At 40.1% G+C, this 25235-nt stretch overlaps 1 protein-coding gene across 1 annotated transcript; it reads right to left on the reverse strand.

Annotated features, from left to right (window-relative positions):
- Window positions 1-705: 705 nt before the first annotated feature.
- On the reverse strand, window positions 706-6102 carry LOC129742788 (uncharacterized). The gene is made up of 2 exons (XM_055734730.1): window positions 5072-6102; window positions 706-4873 (listed from the first exon to the last, which is right to left on the reverse strand). The coding sequence occupies exons 1-2, from the start codon at window positions 6100-6102 to the stop codon at window positions 706-708; spliced, it is 5199 nt and encodes a 1732-aa protein (XP_055590705.1).
- Between the last annotated feature and the right edge of the window lie 19133 nt (window positions 6103-25235).

Genomic DNA, 25235 nt, shown 5'->3' on the forward strand with positions numbered 1-25235 from the left:
AACGAAACTGCAACGGTCCGTGGTTCAACGAAAACTTCCCGCATACAAAATTTCTCGGACCGAATAGTTAAAACACACGCACGATTTCCATAAAACTACGCACAATTTTATTTACAAACACATAATTTATTTTTTACTTAAGATTTAATTAAAAACTGATTTGAACTTAAATTATGTATTTACTTATTCTAACACGCAACAATTTAAAACGATCAAATATCCGGAGTGGTTGGCAGGCTCAACTCGACTGGTGCGAGTTTCGAGTTTTGCCTTCTACCTCCGAAACCAACAGGCTGCGATGTTTTTTGGCTCCAATACTCTCGCTCAACAAACTTCGCTGCTGTAGCAGAAACAATACCGGCTGGTGATGATCATCTCCAGATATACTGTCTGATGATTGCCGGCCGGTGTCATCGATCAGTGACTCGGGTACCAATCCTGGGATAAAAAAAACGGTCTGTTGTCGTCTTTTGTGTGGTCGATTGTAGGTCGTTGCTCGCTTGGTCTGGTCCATGTAGAAACACCGGCTCGGTCGAGATCAGCTGGTTTGGATTTTGGGTTGGTTGGTTGCCGGCTATCAGTGGTGTCGCTAGGGGCCATTTCACTCGTAGACATCCTCACCCACCCAGAAATTGCCAGGATTTCTGAAATTATAAAAAAAAAACTCCTCTTCGACGAACGTGGGAAATTGCAAATGGGAAGGATTCAGAGCTCAACTGTAGGTGGGTTTAATGATTCGATGGGTTTGATGGGAAGAATGCAAAGTTTTTCTACTGGGCGATCGATGTATCCTTGCGCAGTTTTTAATTTGACGACTCGTACCACTCCATCGCTGCCAGGGTAAGTCTGGTGTACACGAGCCATTTTCCAACGTAGGGGTGGGAGGTTCTCGTCCTTCAGAACAACAAGCATGCCTTCGTTTATGTCAACTGGAGATTTCCACCGCTTGGTCCTTGCTTGTAACTGGCACAAATACTCCCTCCGCCATCGCTTCCAAAATTGTTGAAATCGCTTTTGAACCTGCTGACATTTACTCAGTCGATTAAAGGGAACATCTAGGACATTTTCATCTGGCACTTCTTGCAAGGAGCTACCGATGAGAAAATGAGCAGGTGTTAGGGGCTCCATGTCATTAGGGTCGTCTGAACAGGGTGTCAACGGTCGGGAGTTTAGACACGCTTCCACCTGGACTAATAGTGTGTTGAAATCCTCTGGCGAAACCGGCTCTTCTCCCAGCACTCTAAGCAGATGATTCTTGGCTGAACGCACCGCCGCTTCCCATAGACCACCGAAATGGGGGGCGCTTGGCGGACTAAAGCTCCACTGTATTCCGGAATTAACGCACTCCTTCGCAACTTGGTCACGATGGGAGCGATTCATTAGAAGCTCCAAAAGGTCTCTCATCTTGTTACGGGCTCCCACAAAATTCGTACCGTTATCGGACAGGATTTCCGCACACTTTCCTCTGCGACCGACGAATCTGCGCAACGCTTGAATAAACCGCTCAGTGGTTAAATCTGAAACCAGTTCCAGATGAACTGCCTTTGTGCATAGACAGACGAAACAACAAACATAGGCCTTGACTGGGGGACGTCGAGGAACAGGTCTGACATAAACGGGGCCGAAATAATCCACACCGCTTCGTCGAAAGGCTGGGGCAGCTGTCACTCTGGAAGCAGGTAAATCGCCCATGAACTGCTGGACTGGAGATGGCTTGGCCCTATAACATCTTAAACATCGGTGAACTATATTTCTTACGATTTCTCTTCCTCCAAAAACCCAGTATCGCTGTCTCAAGACACTCAACAAAAGCTGTGGGCCTGCGTGTAGCAGCTTTTCGTGGTAATACCTAATGAGCAACGTCGAAAAGAGGTGCCTAGCGGGCAGTGCAACAGGATACTTAGCATCATGAGGTTCATCAGAATTTTTCAGCCTACCGCCAAGTCGAATTACACCTTCAGAGGATAAAAAAGGGTTGTACCAACGCATCGGCGAACTCCTAGACACCGATTTCCCTTCTGCCAACGCCTTCCATTCATCCGCAAATACTATCTTCTGAATCTGAGAAATTAGATCGAGTTCAGCATTCTTCAATTCCGACACAGAGAGAAAATCTTTATTTGGTTCTGCTGCTGAGTTTCTCAATCTGCACCAAAGAAAAGCCTTCAGGCGTCGCCAGTAAGCAGTTTTTCGAATAAGGTCAATATAAGACGTGAATTTAGAAATGTAAGTATTAACGAACTCCTCTGTTTCAGAGGCAACAGCGACCACAGTAGTACGACGCAGTTCCTCATCTCCTTCATCTTGAACACAAAACGCTGGCGCTTGAGGCCAACTCTCCGGTGATTCTTGCAACCAGGCTGGCCCTCTCCACCAAAACTGGTTTTCCACGATGTTTGCTGGCGAAACTCCTCTCGATATCAAGTCCGCCGGGTTCTCAATGCCTGGTACATGGCTCCACTTGCAACCCTGAGTGATGGTTTGAATCTTCGACACCCTATTAGCCACATATGTCGTCCACACAGTCGGAATCGCTTGCAACCACCGCAAAACGCACGTCGAATCGGTCCAGAAAAACGCCTTAGCCGAAATTTTCAAGGAATCCTTCACCTTTTCGAATTGTTCTGCAATCAATAATGCTCCAGAGAGTTCGAGACGTGCTATCGATTGACATTTTAATGGAGCCACCTTAGATTTCGACGAAACTAATCTAGTCCACACTAAACCATGCGAGTCTCTGCTACGAAGATAGATGCAACCGCCAAACGCCTTCTCAGAAGCATCCGAGAAACAATGAAGTTCCAGCTCTATCGGGTTGGGGAGAATAACACAGCGATCGATTCTAATGGTGTTCAGCCAGTACAACTCCTCGTGAAATTTTCGCCAACGCTCACCCACCGTGGAAGGTAGTTGCTCGTCCCAATCAAGCCTATTGCCGTCCGAATTTTGAAGAGTCCACAACTGCTGCATGTAAATCTTCGCCATGGTTATAGTGGCTCCAATCAGCCCTAAGGGGTCGAATAACATGGCGATAACAGAGAGTACGTTGCGTTTCGTCAACTTGAGGTCTTCGAATTTTGGTAAATTAAATTGGAACATGAATGTATCCGAACCGGGCAACCAAGTCAGTCCTAACGTTTTGACAGAGGGATCTGGATCCAAATCTACGAACCCAGGAATCGCTAAATTGTCTTGCGGAATACCCTGTAGAACCTCCGACCGATTACAGGCAAACTTGCGTAGTCGAAAACCTCCGCTTTCCGTGATCTGCTCCAACTGCTTCCTAAGCTCAACTGCTTCTTCGAGGATGTTCACTCCGGTAATGACGTCGTCCATGTAGGTGTCATCTGCCATCGCTTGCGCCGCCAAGGGAAAACGAGATGCCTCATCTGACGTCAGTTGTTGCAGAGTACGGGTAGCCAAAAACGGAGCAGGCTTCGTTCCATAGGTCACCGTGTTCAGCTCGTAAACACCTACGTCCTCGCTAGGATCCTTGCGCCATAATACACACTGTAGAGGTCTGTCTCCGGGTTGAATCTCAATTTGGCGGAACATCTTCTCCACGTCTGCCACCAGCATAATCGCCTTCGTCCGACACCGCATGATGATGGACCTAAGGTCATCCTGTACAACGGGTCCGGTCATCAAAACGTCGTTGAGCGAAACTCCCGAAGATGTCTTGCACGAGGCATCGAAGACTATGCGCACCTTGGTAGTCGTACTCGCCTCCTTTATTACCGGATGATGTGGCAGAAAACACCTTCTAAAATTGCCGATATCCTCCGCCGGAACCTTCCGCATGTGCCCAAGTTGATGATATTCCTCCATAAATTCCATGTACTGGCGCTTCAGTTCTGTATCCCTGGCAAATCGACGTTCTGTTCCCAAGAGCCGCCGATAAGCAATGTCTCTGGAGCCACCGAGCCTTGACACCGCAACCTTTTTCGTCGGCAGAGCAACACTGTATCGCCCGCTTGAACTCCGCTGAACCGTCTGCTCAAAAATCTCCTCACATAGACTCTCCTCCGGGGAATAGTTCCTCTTTGATCCAATCTCCTCGGATTCCCAAAACCGTGACACCAGCATGTCAAGTGTCTCGTTCGCCGAGACGTTGCAGCTGACTCTTAGAGAGCTATTCGGTTGAGAAACACCTCCACATACGATCCATCCGAAGACTGATTCATTGAGTGCTGGCAAATTCGCTCCAAGCGATATTCTTCGACCAGTTTCGAAGAATTCGAAGAAGCACTCAATTCCCAAGACGAGGTCCACGCTATTGGACTGGAAAAAGGCTGGATCAGCTAGCGAAATTCCCTTAGGAATATTCCATCCACCAGTGTTGACATCTGCTGTCGGAAGAGTTGCCGTAACCTTGTGTAAAACCAGGAAACTAAGTTCACGAGCATATTCAGAGGTACGAGACTTCACCACAGCGCTGACCTTCTGCTTCACCTTCGTTGCAACTTGCCCAATGCCGAGAATCGAAACATCCACCTTGTTTCGAGAAACCGTTATCCGTTGACTAAGCCGTTGAGTCATAAAATTACTCTCAGATCCGGAATCCAACAGAGCCCTTGCCGGAAGCTGATTACCCATATCGTCTTCAATAATGACCACCGCTGTCGCTAGTAAAACACGAGATCGAAATTGTGAAACTGAATTTACTGATGAACCAATTGGAGCTGCCATGTTCGCCACACGTGTCGATGATTCTGCTTCCTGATCGTCGGAGAGAGAATCATTCCTCGATGCGTTTGCTGAAACCTGGCCATTACTGTTGTTTTCAGAGCGGAAGCACACCAGCGAATGATGACGACCACTACACTGCTTGCAGGAGAATTTCGATGGACAATTCCTAGCCTGATGTCCTGTTCTTAGGCAATTTCGGCACAACCCATGTGTTCGCAGTAGATTCACCCTTTCCGAAACGGTAGAGCGCTTGAATTTTGGGCATTGATGAACACCATGCTGTTCCCGTTTGCAAACGATGCATGCCCCTGGTTTCTGCTGCTGTTGGTTCTGCTGCTGCTGATACTGTTGCTGTTGCTGCGGATACTGTTGCTGCTGATACTGCTGCTGCTGCTGCTGCTGTGAAGCATTGTGGCTGACCCGAACGTACGGTTTCTTCTTCTGCCCTGCTGTCTGCTGATAACCACCCTTCAATTCCAATGCCTTGGATGGAAGCGCCTCTAGAACCGCAATCCGCCGCCGAATAAACTCTGTCAAATCTCCGAGAGTATCCGTCTCCTTGCTAGCTGATAATTCCTCCCACCCCATACGCGTAACAGAATCCAACCGTGTTGAGAGAAGATGGACCAAGAGAAGCTCCTTGTAGTTCTCGGGCTGCACAACCTGATCGAGGATTTGAACATTCTTTTCGAAACCTTTCAGTAAAACGTTCAGATCAGCTATTGACTCCTTGACAAGATGGGGAAGGGAAAACAATGCTTGTATCTGACGTTTCTTAAGCTGCTTGCTATTGTTGTAGCGTTTTAAAAGAATATTCCATGCTATCGTGTAATTTGCCTGGGTTATTTGAAGCGAGTCTATCAGGGTTTTTGGCTCCCCTTCAAGACACCCCTTCAAGTAGTGGAATTTCTCTACTCCACAAAGGTCTGGCTTGCAATGGATTAACGAGGTAAACAGATCTCGAAATCCAAGCCAATCTTCGATGTCCCCATTAAAAGTATGCAATTTTATCTGAGGCAACCGCACGTGATCCATCCCACTATGGCCTGACGACTCGTTCAATCGAACAGAGTGATTGATCGAATCCGGCACCGCAAATTCTCTTGCCCGATCAACCAAAAATGCCTTGCAGAAGTAATACTGGTTACTTAAGTCCTGCCGTTCCTTGTCGAACAAATCATCGGTCTCCTTAAAGTCATCGTGCGCTTTAATCTGAACTAAAGTATCGCAAAAGTTTTCCCACAGCTCATCAATTTTACCCAATCGAACCTCAATTTGACCCTGAGTTGAATCCTCCCTGTACCCGTCGACAAACATCCAAATGTCGGAAAAGCTGGTTTGAATTTCCTTCAATTTCACCCGTAAAACCTTCAGCGACGGCGGGGCCTTCTCAGCTGCAGTTGACTTCGGCATTATGATGACGTCAGAACCGGAAAGGATGAAATGTGGGTGTAGATTTCCAAAAAATGTCCAAAATTCGGCTGAACATATACTGTCCAGCAAATTACCTTAGAAACCCTTTCGTTGTACCAATGGTAATTTGTGGACCGTCACCCAGAAACCGAATTTGATCACCAGCTCAAACGATCGAAGAATTCATCAACAGGCAGGCGAAGAGGAGTAATATGGGATGTAGTATTCCAAAATTTTGCAACGGCTGAACATATACTGTTCACTTTACCTATGAACCCTGTAATGGCGCCGAATCCAGACAAAACGACCAGTGAAATCCAAAGAAGATGACTTGCTCTAACGAGCAGTTCCAAAATTGTTCTGATCACGAACAGTTGTTGCTCATGGATGTTGTAGCACGTTAATTGAAGAGGATAATTTTTATTTAAAACAGTGTATTATCAAACCCTAGCTAATGTGGACATATACTGTTCAATTAATCTCACCCGAGAGAACTTTTTGTTGCGCTGCCTCTTCCTTCGTGCGATGCTGTTGAAAATTGGCGACCTTCGCCCGACACTCTGCGTAGACCTCCGCCGGTATGAACGCAGCAGCGCCCTTGCTACTACGGTTCAAGTAGCACCCACACCGAGACCTCCTCAATGTGACCCAGTGCCACTTCCGGACCAAGATTGGATAAACAGCTTTCCTGCGGTGAGTTGTAGGAGCGCAGCAGCACCCTTGCCACTAACGATGATCACCTACGAGCAGCACCCACACCGAGACCTCCTCGATGCGGCCCAGTGCCACTACCGGACCAGGGCCGGATGAGTCTGCGACGGTTAGTTGAAGCGCAGCAGCTCCCTTGCCACTACGATACCGAATCCGAGTCGCACCCACACCGAAACCTTCTCGATGCGGCCCTGATACCTTCCACCAGAACGCGATGAACACCTTGTCACCACCGATAACCAAAGGATGATGGTTGCTGTCGAATTGGCCTTTCCAGAGCGATCCAATATCGCCCAGTGTGAACCAACTTCAAGCGGTTCCGTAAATCGTCACGACACTCCGGATAATGATGTCACAGTAGAGATCGAAGAGGTGTGTTAATATCATGCAATCCTAAAACGGCTGAACATATACTGCACTTATGTATAATTACCTGAGAAAACAGGAATCTCCGCACGTGCAGTAATGTTGCGCATGCAACCGTAGGATGAGTAGCCTAATCACCGTTGATCCTCGATTATTCCTCCAGGCCTCCGAAAAACATGCAAAAATTCGGCAGGTGTTTAGCATGCAACACCCAAGCCAAGCCGAACAGTTGCAATGGCGCGCTAATGATGCAGAACAATGCACCTTTGTTCGAAGGGTGCACAATGCAACAATAGTGAATTGTTCACCGCTGTGATGATGGCGTTTTCCCAATGGCGTTTTCCTCGACCCAATAACGCTTTTCTCGAACCCAAAAGGCGCCAAAGCCTCAATCGTGCGTTAGCGATACGTGTTCCGGGTTTCCGGTTGCTCCCATCCGGTTCAAAGGACCACAATGTTGGGGGCCGTACCTTTCCTTCGAAGTGGATCCAAACTTTCCCGTCGGCTTGCCAACATCGAACCAACCAAACGAAACTGCAACGGTCCGTGGTTCAACGAAAACTTCCCGCATACAAAATTTCTCGGACCGAATAGTTAAAACACACGCACGATTTCCATAAAACTACGCACAATTTTATTTACAAACACATAATTTAGTTTTTACTTAAGATTTAATTAAAAACTGATTTGAACTTAAATTATGTATTTACTTATTCTAACACGCAACAATTTAAAACGATCAAATATCCGGAGTGGTTGGCAGGCTCAACTCGACTGGTGCGAGTTTCGAGTTTTGCCTTCTACCTCCGAAACCAACAGGCTGCGATGTTTTTTGGCTCCAATACTCTCGCTCAACAAACTTCGCTGCTGTAGCAGAAACAATACCGGCTGGTGATGATCATCTCCAGATTTACTGTCTGATGATTGCCGGCCGGTGTCATCGATCAGTGACTCGGGTACCAATCCTGGGATAAAAAAACGGTCTGTTGTCGTCTTTTGTGTGGTCGATTGTAGGTCGTTGCTCGCTTGGTCTGGTCCATGTAGAAACACCGGCTCGGTCGAGATCAGCTGGTTTGGATTTTGGGTTGGTTGGTTGCCGGCTATCAGTGGTGTCGCTAGGGGCCATTTCACTCGTAGACAAAGGTTGTGTCGTAACTTCGTAAAGTTAACCTTCAGAAAAGAGATGACGATTCTTGTAAGTCCTCCCGACCCAACGTAATTTCATAAAATGATCCTTCAGAACACTCTTCTTTTTGGTCCTCCCAATCCAACGTAAATTCGTAAAGTTAATCTTCAGAACACTCTTCTTGGTGGTCCTCCCGATCCAACGTAATTTCATAAAATGATCCTTCAGAACACTCTTTCTGTAAGCCTTCCCGATCCAACGTAAATTTGTAAGGTTAACCACCAGAACACTCTTCTTTTTGGTCCTCCCAACCCAACGTAAATTCGTAAAGTTAACCTTCAGAGCAGATAATGATTCTTGTGGGCCCTCTCGATCCAACGTTAATTCGTGAAGCGAACCTTATCAACACTCGTCTTGATGGTCCTTCCGATCCAACGTAAATTCGTAAAGATGACCTTCAGAACACTTTTTATGTTGGTTTCCCCGATCCAACGTCAATTCATAAAGTGAACCTTTAGAAAAGCCCTTCATGTTGGTCCTCCCGATCCAACGTAAATTCGTAAAGTTAAGCTTATCTTTATCTTTATCTTTATTGGAGGGGAAAAAGCCCATATGAAAAAGATTGAATCCGTCTCATATGCGCGTAAAAACCCTCATCTTTTGCATCAACAGATTACAATTTAAATCTAAATGATACATCGAGTACTTAAATTTATCACACAATACAATGAGTACAATTTTCTCTTAAAACTATAATTATGAAAGAGCTCTGCGGAATTTACATTTGAGTGTGTTTCGGGAGATATGAAAATCAGATTCTGATGAAACGCGGTTGAACGTTCGGATTGTTCTTATGAGAGGTGCATTTTGACCATAATTAGTAAAAGCATGCGGAACAACTAGGAAAGATTGAGAGCGAAGGTTTCTGGGCCTACTGTTAAAATTTACAAGTTCTAAAATTTGGAGACAGTCGATATGACCCAGTATTATGTCAGATATAAAAGATGCATCAGACACAGCTCGACGGGAAGACAGTGTTTGTAGACCAATAAGATTGCATCTGTTTTCGTAAGCAGGAAGATTGACGGGATCGTTCCATGGTAGATTGCGGAGAGCGAAGCGTATGAATTTTCGTTGAATCTTTTCGATACGATCGATTGAGTTGTTGTAACGAGGATTCCACACTACCGAGCAGTACTCTAAGTTAGATCGAACTAATGCACAGAATAGAACTTTAAGGCATTGAATGTCTCTGAAATGCTCAGTTATTCTAAAAAGGAAACCGAGACATCTTGAAGCTTTAGTAACAATGTATGAGATATGGTCTTTGAATGAGAGTTGTTGGTCGAACATTACACCTAGATCTTTAACTACGCTGACACGTGTGAGAGGTGTTTCTTGAATGTGGTAGTCGTAGAAAAATGTTGAGTGCTTCCTTGTAAATGATATGATTGAACATTTTGTAGCATTTAGGACCATACGGTTCTCGCGACACCAATTCGAAAAGGCGTCCAATTGAAGTTGTAAAAACTCTGCATCTTTGGGAGTACGAATGGTAAAGTAGAGTTTAAAATCGTCAGCGTAGGAAATATGCATACATCTCAGTGCGAAGTTTACGTCGTTCAGGTACAATAAAAATATGAAGGGCCCTAAGTGAGATCCTTGAAGGACACCGGATGTTACGCGGAAAGGTTTAGAGGTATGGTCTCCAATTTTAACTGACATGCTTCGTCCTGAAAGGTAGGTTTCGAGCCACCGGAGCATAGTCCCACAGATGCCTAGGCGAGAGAATTTAGCAATTGCTATTCTGTGATTGATTTTTTCGAAGGCAGCAGATAAATCGGTATAGATAGCATCGACTTGGTGGCGTGCTTGGAGCGCATTAAAAATGTACGTAGAATAAACTACTAAATTGGAGCTAGTGGATCTCTTTGGCATGAAGCCGTGTTGAGTGTCGGATATATACGACGAGCAGTTGTGGGTGAAGTATTCGAGAACAACGAGTTCAAACAATTTAGACGCTGCGCAAAGGGCAGCGATTCCGCGGTAGTTTGAAACGTCAGACTTGTTTCCTTTCTTGTGGACGGGGAATACATAAGATTCCTTCCAAACGTCGGGGAAAACGCCACTACGGAGAGAAAGCTTAAAAATGTGGGCTAAGGCCGGCGACATCATTGTTGAGCATTTTTTTTAGTATTATTGATGGAATGCCGTCCGGACCTGGGTTAGTCGAACATTTGAGGCTGGAATAAGCGAATTCAACAGCAGCAGGAGTGATTAGCGGATGAGGTGCGATCGTATCACGAAGTGGCACATTAGATACAGCCGCAGAAATTTCAGCTCCATTTAGGGTTTCATCGGTGAAGACATTTTTGAAGTGGTTACGAAACAAGTTGCATATTTCTGAAGTGGTGCAGGCTACGTTGTCTGATGCGAACATGGTATTAGGTAGACCATATTCATCGCGCTGTTTGTTGACATGGCTCCAGAATTTCTTTGGATTAGTTTTCAAATGGTTTTGAACTTTTGATTGGTATGCTGAAAACAGTGTTTTGTTCAGTTGTTTGTATTTACCATTGAGGAAGCGATATCGACTTTTGGTAAACTGGTTCCTGTGCTTAGTGAGTTTTTTCAAAGCAGCACGTTTCGCGGTCTTAAGTTTTTTGAGAGCCGTGTTGGACCATGGTGGGTTGTTCGGCGGTTTCAAAGTTTTTAAAAGAACAAACTGGTTTATGGCGTGCGAAATGATATTGGAAAAAGATCGAGTGGCTGAGTTCACGTCTTGTTTGTCGAGAATATCACTCCAGGCGATTTTCGATAAGAAACCAGTTATTGATTCGAAATCAGCTTTCCGGAAATCATATTTAGCTGAAGCACTAGGTTGTGTGTATAAATAAATATTCTGTTTGAAGGAAATGAGCAGAGGAGGGTTGTGTTGGCACTGTTTCACCAGAGCATCAGGTGCTTCAAGCACTTGTAAATTTGAAGGAAGAAATTCAGAGCTGACGAAGCATAAGTCGAGCATACGACCATTATCGTTAAGTACATTATTCCGTTGGGTGAGATCAGCCGTACTATACGCATCGAGGATTAGTGAAGAGCTGATAGATGTACTGGAATTAAGGGAATCAGGGTACAAGTCCCCTGATGATGCTAGTGTCCATTTGATTCCAGGCAAATTGAAGTCTCCGATGATGAAGAGTTTATCCTTGGGTTTCATGCGTTCAGTAATCCACTGGAGGGAGCTTAGATGTGAATTGAGTAAGCTTAAGTCGCTGGTACGATCGGGCGGAATATATAATACGCAAACGTAGAGAGCGAACTCATTCAGGGCTATGGAAACCCAAATTTGTTCTGCTGAGTCAGATCCAGGGGGGTTAATCTGTATAGATTTAAAAATGGACCGCACCGCTAGAAGTACACCTCCCCCTTATAACACTCTTTTTGTTGGTCCTCTCGGTCCAATCCAGAACACTCTTTATGTTGGTTCTCCCGATCCAACGTAAATTCGTAAAATGAACCTTCAGAACACTTTTCATGTTGGTCCTCCCGATCCAACGTAAATTCGTGAAGTGAACCTTCAGAACACCCACCATGTTGGTCCTCTCGATCCAACGTAAATTCGTAAAGTCTTCAGAACACTATTCATGTTGGTCCTCCCGATCCAATTTCATAAAGTTAATCTTCAGAGCGCTTTTCATGTTGGTTCTCCCGATTCAACCTAAATTTGTAAAGTGAATCTTCAGTACACTCTTTTTGTTGGTTACACATCTCTGCATTGTTTCTTATGTGAGATTAATAACGGGAGTTATTTGAAAACACATTCAATAACATCGTTTTTTGACCCATTGTCACCCCGCCCAAAACGTAGATTGACAGTTTAATCACACACAGCAAAAAAAAATGTAACGATGGACGATGTAATTTCTGGAGACGTTGTAGTATTAGGGATTTCTGTTCAAATAATACATCTAAACGATGTACACAATGTGAATACGTCGTGTGGTGTAATATCACAACTTTCTGTGTGATATCGCATCAAGTAGTCAATGTTTTCTTCAATTGACGTTCAAATTTCTTACATTTCAAAAAGTTAGAAACGGATTACGGACCTCAGCTGTATTTGTTTGGCGTGTAAGTACTACCAAAATTAAATAAAAATGTAAGCAAACCTATAACTTTGAATATAATTTCCTAATTTTTCATTTTTAGGAAATTTGGGCCATTTTGCATCACCGGTACAATACATATCAGATGGTTTCAAACAGCCGGATACATACTGACGATGTAATATCAATTAACATTTGCGACTCAAGTTATGTGCAGGTATTTGATTTAATTTCACAATACTTTTTTTGCTGTGCAGCTAATTCGTTATTTTGGAGTATAATTAATCAAAACGGAGTAACTTTCCCGCAAAACAAATAATTGATTAGCTGTGAAAACAATTGATGCAACAATTCACAGAACGTTATGCTCGTAAAGCGCTGATATGGGGCGAACGCGCTTCAATCCGCTAAATTGGCCCCCCACAAAAGCTTCGCAGATTCGGTCGGTGTAAAACACACCATTTCCGGGGCAAGTTTAGCATCTGTAAAACTCCATTATGCAGTATAAATTTGATAATTGCGTTATTCGCAACGGCTTTGGTACTCTGAAATGTGGGTCCTGGACACTATCACCACTTTTCGCGTAAAGCTTGAGCCGTGTGTTTTCAGGGTAAAAAAACTAAACCCATCCCACTGCCCCAGTGGGTGTTTAAGTAAGTTTTTGTTTGTATTTGCACAAGCAATTCTGCGAAGAGAGTCAGAAGAACAGAAGCCAGGCAGATGGATAGACGGACAAGCGGACCGGATTCCTATGAAACATCCGAGCACTGAATGTCAAAACTACCCTACTATACTGGCTAAGTATGCGCTCAAGTATGCAGATTTGAGCATGTGTGTATGTGTGTGTAAGTGTAAATGTAAGTGCGGGAGTAAGTTCGCTCATGTATGCAAATTGCAACCGATATCATTATCCCGGATAGCGTTAATTTTCGTGTCAGCAACAGATAAAAGTTTAAATTTTATTCCCAGTGCTCTGTCAACTGGACCCTCATCCATACATATATTCCGGCGCTTTCCCGAAAATAATGCTACTAGGCAAAAGGTGCTACCTGCTATGCTGTTGCAATCTGTTGCCAAAGCGAATTATTGTGCTTTCTGGGCCAGATGAATTTTCGGAAAGTTGTCACCCCGATCCTTTTTTCCTCATCGTCAAAACATCCGTGAGCGATGCGTTGTCAGTCAAGGCCTGTAATCAGTTTGTGGAGCTTTCCACCACCAATGGATAATGGCAGCAGCATCAGCATCAGGATGGAAATTATAACCTACACGTTCGGATTCGAGCGATTTCGACCGGAGTTGAACCGGATTGGAGGACCATCATAACGTATGTGAATTTTATGCATTAAAATTGCAAATGCCACCACTCGACTGACCCGTCTGTAATCGAGGGTTCTGCATTTCGAAATGAGCTTTGTTAATTTGATTGATTGCGGGAGATTTTTGTCCGAGCGCTGAATTAATGTACAGATCGTATTTGCATTGATAATACTTTTATTTATGCATTGGCTCGTAGGAGATTTTTGGATGCACCTATTTATTTTCCGCTTGGCGTTTAAAACTAATCAACAGATTTTTAAAGAGTTGGTATTTGAAATGGAGTGTATAATAAAGTTTAGTTCTTTTAGAAATGGGACAGGTACGCCTGCGTGTATCTAGAAAATCATTTGTGTGATTGAAATAACTTCTATCGACGAAATAATTAAAGGTAATTTTATAATAATTTATAAATAAAATTAAAAAAAAATATTTTTTGTAAGAAATATTTCTACTTTATTTTTGGTTTCTCCCATCGGCCGGCGCACACTTTTTTCAGTCATGTTTGTCAGTTTTTTCCTCTTATACTTCATCAAATCTGTTTTTTGAGTGACTGCATACTCCTACAGTGAGCGAAATAAGAATAGCACCACTATGTTTTTTGCTTGTTAAAATATGAATGATTGAAAATTACGGAAATTTTCTTCCACCGTTTGCTCTGAATTGCTTAACGGATAAATCAAGCATAAGTTTACTTCTTTTGGACGTAGCAATTGGCGTTGAGGACAAAAAATGTGAAAAAAAGGTTGCGAATAGCACCACTTGAGTTTTTCAACAAAAACAAGATTATTTTTAAAAATTTACTATGTAAAAGTTTATAATAATGCTTCTACGAATTATTTGAATAGATAACTGCATTTTATTCTGATTTCGGTCCAAAAAATTTACTTTTTGTGACCTTGATGCAATTCTATTTTTTTTGGATTTAGTGATCTTAGAATTTCCAAAGCGTTCACACGGTACATGTATTTATTTCTTGACCAAAATCATCCAGCACTCCCTAGTTAATCCCGGATATTCGAAAATGGGCATCAATTTGGTTAAATGGCAAGATAGTGCTGCCATCTATGACTGAAAACTAGAGAAATAGTGTTTGACTATTAAAAAACATTAGTATTTTTGAATTCCAACCTGCTTTTTGGATTCAAACTCAGCCTCAAATCTATGTTTTACCATTTTGCATCATACTATGAATGTTAATGAAGAAATCAAGCAGTTTGATAAAGTTTTATAGCTCCAATATCAAATTCCTTAACGCCAAAGGGTTTTAATTCCTTTAAAACCCTTTGGAATTCTGGAAAACTCCTAAAATGCAGTTATCTATTCAAATAATTCGTAGAAGCATTATTATTCACTTTTACACAGTAAATTTTTAAAAATAATCTTGTTTTTGTTGAAAAACTCAAGTGGTGCTATTCTTATTTCGCACTCCTTTTTCACATTTTTTGTCCTCATCGCCAATTGCTACGTCCAAAAAAAGTAAATTTAAGCTTAATTTATCCATTAAGCAATTCAGAACAAACTGTGGAAGAAAATTTTCGTAATTTTCAATCATTCATATTTTAACAAGCAAAACACATGATGGTGCTATTCTTATTTTGCTCATTGTACTTCAATATCCGTTACTTTTTGGCTTAGTACTTCTCTTTTAAAAGAAACTGTGGGCAATTCAGTGCTGTTTCGAAACTATCAAAACTTGATTATTTTTGTGCAACTGAAATACGTTTTACTGAAATGTCTGCTGGCAAAATCTAACAAAAACAAAGCAAAACGATGAGATTGAACCTTAAATATAACTGGTTAATAAGGATCGTTGGTTGCCAAATAAACATACAGCTTTAAAAACAACGAAAACCGAAATACATTCAAAAGTTACTCGCTTAACAAAGTGTTGCATTTTTTTCGATTAAATGCACTCCTTATAAGCATATGGTGGTAATATGAGACAAATCTGAAAAATAATTCTGATAACAGTATGGTAAAGGCGGGTCATATGCTATATTTAAAAAAATATTTTTTTTTCTATTCAGTATTTAAATTAATATTGTTAAATTTGTTTGGAAATAAGTATGGGACAAGACATTTTCGCATGTTAATTCATTCAGAAAAATTCAGCAGGAAAGCTTTAAATCAAATATTTTTCAAATTACATATTAAATTTTTAAGCTTATTTTTGCATATTTAAGTAGAAGCTTATTACTTCCATGGAAAGTTATAATTATTTCTAAATTTAAATCTGAATCCAAGGAAAAGTGGTAAAAATGTCAGGGTTTGCTTGCTAGCGATGTTAAGAAATTCATAAAATGTGCTTACGAAGTTTCTCCGAAGCAACAAAGTTATTGGCTATACAAATAAACTTTTCTACCATTTTTCGTTTTCTTCATACGGTTAACCAGCTTACAAATTAACAGATAGAAGGTTCAAAAAAATATAATGAGTTAATATTTTTTGTTTAACATCGAATATCTTTTTTTGTGTTACAGGATTGGTTTGTCGTTTATTTACCGTCGTGCGGGGTGACAATGGGTGAAAAAAGGTGGCGTTTAGATTGTTTTCTAAATAACTGTCGTAAAAAAGCTTATATCGAAAATATAACAATGCAGACTTGTTTTTGAATAGAAAAATTGAACGAAAAACTAAAATTTTTTGAGAAAAATTATTTTTTGAAACAGTTGCCCTTTAGAGGGGGTTTGGATCACCTTGGTTATTTAAGAAAATATGTTACCGAAAACAATAAAAATGATTTTCTTATGTTTAAATAAGAAAATTGATCCGGTTTAGTAAAAAAAAATCTGTCATTAAGTTTGGCTTCGTTTTTCATTGAATATTGATGATCAGTATATGAATCATTCAGTTCCTCTACTGCTGCAGAGGTATTTCTGCAGAGGCACTTCAATTTATTCTTCATTCTCTGTTTCATATTGTCATCCATAATATTTTTATTTTATTTACTGGTATCAAGCACTAGTTATTGAACAGGTACCAGATATTGAACACTATATAAAGGGTGTCCACGATGAAATTGCCACACACAAAATAGATTCGCAAAATTCGTGTTTTCATCCGATTGCCATCAAATTTTAAGGGATTGAAAAATAACTATTAAACATCATTTTGCCGTTTTACTCGTATTTTATTTACAGTCCATACGCAAATGCTCACACCTTGGCCTTAACCCCGGCCATAAGATTCTGCACAACCTGTGAATCAACCGTGTTTTGCATGTTAACCCCTACTTTATTCAGTTCCTCGACTGTTTTCACTACCTAAGGTCTTTAAGAAGGTGCTGCTTCATTATCGCTCAGTACTTCTCGATGGGGTGAAGCTCCGGAGTGTTGGGGGAGTTAAACATTTTCGGCACGAAATTGACCTTATTGTTCGCATACCATTTCAGCTTGTTCTTGGAGTAGTGGCATGCCAAATCCGGCAAGAAGATTGTTGGGACGATGTGGGCTTTCAGGAGAGAAAGCAGCCGCTTCTATAGGCACTCTTTCATGTACAACTGTCCGTTCATAATGTCCTGAGTCACGAAAGCTGCACTCCGCTTCCCGCACGAGCAGATGGCTTGCCAAACCAGGAATTTATGCACAAATTTGGATATTCTCTGAGTTCTGAGGACATGCTCCGGAACGCTGAACGTATCCTTAGCCGTGAAAAACAGGTTGCCGAGGATCTGTTTGAAGTCGGCTTTCACATATGTTTCGTCGTCCATGATGCAGCATTCAACTTTCGTCAGAATGTTGAGGTACAACTTGCTGGCACGGGATCTGGCGGACTTGTTCTGCTTATCTTCGTGATTAGGGCCTTTTGTAGCTTGAACGTTCAAAGCCCAGCCTTAGTTTTGGCCTTCTGGACAAAACTTCGGCTTAGGCCGATGACATAGTGAGTGCGATGCGATGCGAACCGGCGAATGCGATTCAATGCGGCGAACCACATTTGATGAAAATGTATGTGAACGCTTCATCCTGACATACTAAACGCGGCTAAGCAGATGTCAATTTGTTCCGCCGCTCGAGTTCGCATTGGCCGCGTTCGCCAATTCGCATCGCATCGCTCTCACTATGTCATCGGCCTTAGGTGCAGCTTCTTAGCCACATCTCGAACGGAGGCGTTCGGGTTTCGGTTGAAGGCCTCAACTACGCGGTTGTGATTCTTGGTGTTGTACGGAGTACTTTTTCCTTCACTTCTGGGCTTCCGATCGTTGGTCAATCGTTCCTTGAACCGCTTTATCACTCGCGACACCGTGGAATTCGCAATTCCCAAAGTTTTAGCGATGGAACTATGTGAGAGATCCTTGTTGTCGTGATGAATGCGCAAGATTTTATCACGCACGAGCTGTTATTTTGACTCCATTCACGCGTGTTTTGATCACAGGACTTTAAAACTTGCGGGATGTAAACAATGCACTATGAACTAAATCCACCCAAATTTTGATTAAATTCTACCCAACGGTTTAAAAGTTAGAGCAATTTCATAGTGTAGCAATTTCATCGTGGACACCCTTTAGTAAAACACAAATCAAATAAAAAAGTGATATACAGCTTAGCTTAGCTTAGCTTAGCTTGATTGACTGCTCACATCCACCTTAAATAGTTGAACCTAACAGTTGAACCTACAGTAAAAATGGCTTAAATCCTATCAAATGGTTAAATTTGAAGAAAAAAATTACATGGGAACAGTGCGAGGACCTAGGGAGTTACACGAAGGCAAAATTTCATTGGTTTATGAGGCCAAAAAAAATTGAGAAATGTTTATAATTTTTACCCCTAGATGTATGCAGCAACATTGTTTGATCTTTTGAGTATACATAGTTGTTTAAAAAAGCGTTGAAAAAATCAGTTTAAACCTAACAAAAATTACTGTTATTAATGTTTATGCCTTCTGTGCTAAATGGCACCATAACAATAATTTTGAAGATGTTGAGGTACGTAAAAACCATAGTGATCAAAGTTACCCCGATATGCGAAACCTGGTTTTGTAACAAACATTTAATTATAACCATCAATGTCGTTTGAACTAAATGCAATCAATGATCATGTTTTATACTCCTCATCTCAGTAAGTGTTTAAAAATATTAGGTATTACGAAAAAGCCACCCCATCCGAAATATTCAGAAATGAATGAAAAAAGTGATCCTAGTTCCCCCAGTTTACGGTACATATTCGAACTAAGAAATGTCCAAAATAATGCCTTTTTCAGTAAGTTATAACCTTGAGAGTTCGTATAATTTTGTAAGAGGGATTTGTTGATCAAGTTATTTGCTTTCCATTGAAATATAAATTTGACATTACTTTTCGATGGATTTTTTGCAAACTAGCTATCAATAATGAACTGTCCCCTTTTTTTCCTATGAAGATTTATTCCGTTACTTAAACCGTACTTTTGAACCGACAAAATTGTTTAAGTCACACCAGATAAATTTTGAAAAGAGGATTGGAAAATTTACGTAATTTGGCAAATTTTTGAATTTTTGGAGAATTAAAAAAAAGCTATTTTTTCGAACTTTTGGCAGTTGGGGATTTTTTTTTATTATCTGACGGGTTTGCGCCGGGGGTCTTCAGATTTTCCCCAAAATTGAAAATTTGGTTCATTTTTGCGACTTAAAAACACATGTATTTTTTCAGATCTCTAACATTTTTATTTTTTGAGTTAGCTTCGGTTAGATTTTTTTGCAAATAAAAAATAACCATTTTTCAAAGCTACATAACTCTGTTGTTTCTCAACGGAAATTATAAAATAGCACATCAAAATGCATTGAAATTTTATCAGCTTTCCAAATAGAATAGTTGAAAAAAATTAAATAATGACCTTCAACATGAAAAGTTGTAAATAAACTTAAAATGGCGTCTAAAAGTATCGTCTGCACCACCGAATATTTTGCAAAAAATACCATTGTGTAGCTCAATTCATGATGCAACTTTCATCTGAAGACACCAAAGTGGGCCATTAACACCTTGAAGAGTTATGAAAGAAATAATGACAATAAATCTCTTTTTTTGCATCGAAAACAAACAATGGTCGAACAACTGCACTCACATATGGAGAAAGCAAGCACTTCTAACAACATGGAAACAAAAGAACTTATCAAAGCTGGTAAAAAAACACTACTTTTCGTCCTTTTCAGACTGCCTCTACTCGCATAACAGTCCCATATGAATTTTCGTAATTTTAGGTCCACATAAGGCTTCAACATAAAAGACTAAAAAAAGAGGTTTTGTTCTAGAAATTTCGAAAAAAAAATCATACCTGAATAACAGTCCTATATGTGAAATACCACGGATTTGGTTACTTTCCAATGTTTCTTCCGGCGAAATAGTCTCTGGTTTATTGCTTTGAATCATTTAAACATTTTTTTAACTCACTTGATGTCGAATGATGCACACTAGTTTTCGAAGGCAGGTCTGATTTTCTTAGAAATGACTTCCTGAGCGCAAAACTATCGGATGCAATCAAAAATCGTAAAAAGATACAACTTACAATGTGGTATTCATGATATTTTTTTGCAAAGTATGTTTCTTTTTCTGACAATTGCATTTAGAAGTTCAAAAATGATCAAATTGAAGTCTTAGAAAGTAGCTTGGTGAGAAAAATATATTTTGTATGTGACTGTTATGCTAGTAGATTCGAAAAAGGTTTCAAATATGGTCGATTAACAGTTCCATAATGAATAAAAATGGTGCTCTCGACCTTACCAATAACCCAATTTCAAAAATTTCAGGGCTAACGATTTATTATGACAACCTAGAAACGATTTTCGTTTATGCTGAAAGTGGTGGTCACAATTTAAAAATATATTCCAAAACAGAAAAAGCTGATTGTCTCGCTTGCTTATTTTTGTATATGGGACTGTTATGAAAGAAGGGGCGGTAGAGTGTTGCAGCTAAACTGACTTTTCATGTTATATCCAAAAATCTTATAACGTATTTGTTTATACCCAGTTTTGCACCAGGTCACAACAAGTTATGTATATTTTACTGTCATTTTTAGAAGTTTATGCGCTAAGTTTTGCATCCGTAATTCCCCAGATTTGATTTAAAATGGACGGTGAAACACTGAAGATTCGTGTGTGAGCGATCGAGGTAGCAAAACACTGACGACGAATTATGTTCGTTCTAGTATGGTAAACCTCAAAACTAGACGAATGTAGAAAACGAATACGGTAAAAGTATCATATTTTCATCATTTCACAGTTTTCATTTGTGCCACTTTCTCATACTTTTTTGATCAATGGGAAAGGATTTTGGTGTCCAGTGCTTAGCTCACGATATAAAAACTATGTAAAGCACGTCTATATTTCATTTTTGAATCACTTTTTTGTGATCTCAAACACAGGGACTGAACCTTCTACTATTGGCATTGATTATGCTTCACAATGATCTTTGATCGAAAAATTAATAAGTTACATAGTATATGACCAGGTTGTAAAAGCAACATTCCCATTATTAGTTATATCACTTAAACATTACGATACTCAGAATTTTGGTTAAAATTTAAAGTCAGTTTTGCTGCAAACACTCTACAAAGCACGAAAAAGTAGTGTTTTTTACCTGCTTTGGTAAGCTCTTTTGTTTCCATGTTGTTAGAAGTGCTTGCTTTCTCCATATGTGAGTGCAGTTGTTCGACCATTGTTTGTTTTCGATGCTAAAAAAGAGATTTATTGTCATTATTTCTTTCATAACTTTTCAAGGTGTTAATGGCCCACTTTGATGTCTTCAGATGAAAGTTGCATCATGAATCGAGCTACACAATGGTATTTTTTGCAAAATATTCGGTGGTGCAGACGGTACTTTTAGACGCCATTTAAAGTTTATTTACAACTTTTCATGTTGAAGGTCATTATTTAATTTTTTTCAACTATTCTATTTGGAAAGCTGATAAAATTTCAATGCATTTTGATGTGCTATTTTATAACTTCCGTTGAGAAACAACAGAGTTATGTAGCTTTGAAAAATGGTTATTTTTTATTCACAAAAAAATCTAACCGAAGCTAACTCAAAAAATAAAAATGTTAGAAATCTGAAAAAATACATGTGTTTTTAAGTCGCAAAAATGAACCAAATTTTCAATTTTGGGGAAAATCTGAAGACCCTCGGCGCAAATTGTCAGATAATAAAAAAAAATCCCCAGTTGTCAAGTTCCGGGATTCCGAAATAAAATTTAGATTCGAAGTTTAATTCAGTTCTTGCGCGTTAATATGATAAATATAAAACTGAAATCACATAAATCCAGAAAATTTTCACAGACGATTGCGTTTTTGTGGTCATTATCTTAAAGAAATTAAAATAATATACATAATATAATCCTTGTGTGCAAGGTATAAATTTAACTTCAGCTTTCTTGGAAACTTGTTGAAATTTTTTTTAGCGTTTCGTAGCTGATCTACAGTCTCTTCCGAAGCATGTTTTTCGGACTTTTTTTTCTAAGACTTTGAGTAACGGAAATCTGAAGTGATGAAGTTGAATATTGTTTGAAAAACATATTTGAGTTACATTTTTCATTACGAGGTTTCCAAAACAATGAATTTCGTGAAAATCGGTTGTAAAAACGAGAGAGATAAATTGGATTAGGTCAGGAGTGTCAAATTGAAACTTCAGAGACTGTAACGGTAGACTGAGTCGATTTGGGGTCAAATTATTCAATTCAAACAATAAATTCAATTGACATCACTGCTGGAGCCTCGCGAAGTATTTCATGAAAAAAAGTTATACAATACTTCGCTAGGCACTCAGCAGTGGTGTCAATTGAATTTATTGTTTATCAATGCGAAAAGACATACCCCTGTTAAACAGCTAAGACTGTTTTGCCTAATAAGATACTAAGTTACTGTCTTCAACAAAGTTGTTCAGTGGAAAATTTTCTTTAGGAAATTTAAAAATTTGCACAAAAACCATCAACAGGTTCGGTTCCAGAGAAAAAACAAAAATGATGTTGATTTTTCAGTAAAAAATATTCAATTTTCTTATATAAACCTGAAAGTTCAAATTTACTCATGTAAACGTTACTTAAAAAATCTGCAAAAAATCATGGATGAGTTTTGGACCAACACGAAGCTTTTTAGACCCCAGGGTTTGAGAAATTTAAAAATGACCCCGAATTGACTCAGTCTACTGTAACGGGTAAAAATTTCTGGGACAGATGAGTGTAAAAATAGTATTGATGAAAGTTTTAAACATTCTGAACACACGTCAAACCAAAGTTTCCTCGTTGCGTTTGAGATGCCAAGCAGTGCTTTCATCCCGATATCATTCACTAGCCTTTATGTGTAAAGAAGAACTACACACCTACATATCTATGCTAGAAACATATTTTCTGTCCCATTCTGTCAATGCAACGATAAGAAACAGCCCCAGCCATTGCATTGAATGGTGGGAAGGCAGCAGTTTTCCGAACCAACTAACTACTTCACATTCAGAGGGATTCTTCCGAATGCCGCAGAATGGCATGGCTGGTGTATCTTTAGCCATCAGCACATATCAATGGCCTGGGAGCGGAAATGATGGCGTTAGTCGTTCTTTAGCAGTTGTTATTAGGTCTGGTCAGGAGTTTGCAGCTGATGCAGCCGCTGAAATTTACCGTTCCCATGTTGATCTGATTGGCCGCCCGGAGGTTTCCGTTCACGTTGCTGCTGCCGTTGTTGGATTGGACGTTGGACGCTCTGCTGAACCGGAAACTCTTTCCCGGACAGTTCTATTGGTGCTTGGTACTACTATTAGTAGCTGCTTGCTAGGAAGTTTCACACTATCGAAGGAGCGATAAATTGAGTATTCGCTGTGCGATTGGCTTGTGTGGTAGAAGTAGGTACATGTGGCTCAGAACGAACGATTCCAAATACTCCAAACACTTGTACCGTGTCGTCGTCCTCGTCGAAGTCTGTAGGTCCTAAAGACTCGAAATCCGAATGGAGCTGGCGAGAGATAAACATCGAAATAAAGTGTTATTTACTCGAGACGGCATTTTGTTTGCGGATGCCTCAAGATGCTCGAATGCTGCTACACAAAGCTACTCTCGAGGAAGCCACTTTTGTTCGGAACATTTTCGCATAAAATTTGCTTCTGTACAGTTACTTTCGAAATTCTCAATTACTCTTATCAGCTTGAAGCAATTAGATGTAACAGTTATTTCCCTATTGACAACCATGAGCATCTCAAAATGAGACTGTGATTTTCACAACAAAATTGACCTCTCAAAATTCTCAAGATCATGAGGCTTCTCGAAATGTATAAAGCAGCTGGCATTTCTAATTAATAATTTAATTATTTTTATTTTACTTATAGTCAAACTTTGTAGACAGGGTGACATTAAAGTTTCCACACTTTTTAGAATATTTCAGCAACTTTGAACTTTTTATATTCAACTAGCTTAATCCTGTGTGCGTTGCCACTAGAGATGTACCGAATAGTGGTATTCGGCGAACGACCGAATACCGAATATTGAACTTTTCAACTATTCGGCCAAACGAATATTCGGCCGAATATTCGTTCGAATATTCTTCATAAAAATACAAAAGCGATTATTTCAATTTCTTTCTATTTCTTCCATCTTAATGTCCCTCCTGTTTTTTAATCGATTATATTCAACCAGATGGTGTAATACAAGTTTTTTTAAATAGGGGTCTCTTTGATTTCAAAAATTTCACAAATAACTGAAAGGACATCAGATGTGTGTTGGTTCAAGGGTGTTTTTCACCAAAGAGATTATGTTCTTGTGAAAACTGGCACAAAACATGTCGAAACAAGTGCTTAGCAATTTCAAACTGCTTGTTTGATACCGAATTAGATGAAAGTCAAATTTTTGCAAGATATTTTCAAAATAGTTTTTAAAAACTACGATAATTTTGTTACCGTTCGTATTTATGAAGTCCAGAGTTTGTGCTTGTTTTTCAAATGCTTAGGTTTTTCAAATTTAGGAATATTCAAATTTATACCCAGTACAGACAAACCTCTCAACACAGACACTTCGACAATTGAATTAGAAAACAAAAAGATAAAGTAAAGATATAAAGTTTCGAGGAGGTTTGTAGACGATCTTGCTAGAAAGAGTAAGGGAACCGGTGAAGTGGAGACAAAGGATATGGTGGGAAAAAGTGTAGGTTCGAAAAAGATCGCATAGGAGAACTCGATCTATTACAAGCGGACTTCCATAGAGTAGAGATCAAGGCGTTTGTTTCTCGAATCAGAGTGATTTTTTTTTTCTACTAAAATCTTTATTTTACGTGCATCTTAAACTACATTACATATTCTTCCATAATTTCTGATTGATTGATTTTCACGTTTGTTAAGGAATGGGTATAAATTTTTCATAATGGTTCATGTTATAATTGTCCATTTTCGCTACAAGCCATATTCAGTTCGTCTCAGCACACGATGCCGATCAGACGTTATTTTGACTAGGTACTCGGTTAAAGGAAGTTTATTTGTTACAGAATTTGACTTGTGGTTGGTGCGAACATTAGTGCAGAATAATGGATGTGAAACGTGAAAATACAATAAAAATTCGGTTTGGAGAGC

Source organism: Uranotaenia lowii, chromosome 2 (assembly GCF_029784155.1).
Source record: "Uranotaenia lowii strain MFRU-FL chromosome 2, ASM2978415v1, whole genome shotgun sequence".
NCBI lineage: Eukaryota > Metazoa > Arthropoda > Insecta > Diptera > Culicidae > Uranotaenia > Uranotaenia lowii.

Excerpts from the sequence above, each read along its gene's own strand:
- LOC129742788 (XM_055734730.1), bottom strand. The coding sequence starts at position 6,102 with ATGCCGAAGTCAACTGCAGCTGAGAAGGCCCCGCCGTCGCTGAAGGTT. Across the intron at positions 4,874-5,071 it reads CAGCAGCAGCAGCAGCAGCA|AACAGGACATCAGGCTAGGA; the intron begins GTATCAGCAGCA and ends AAATTGCCTAAG.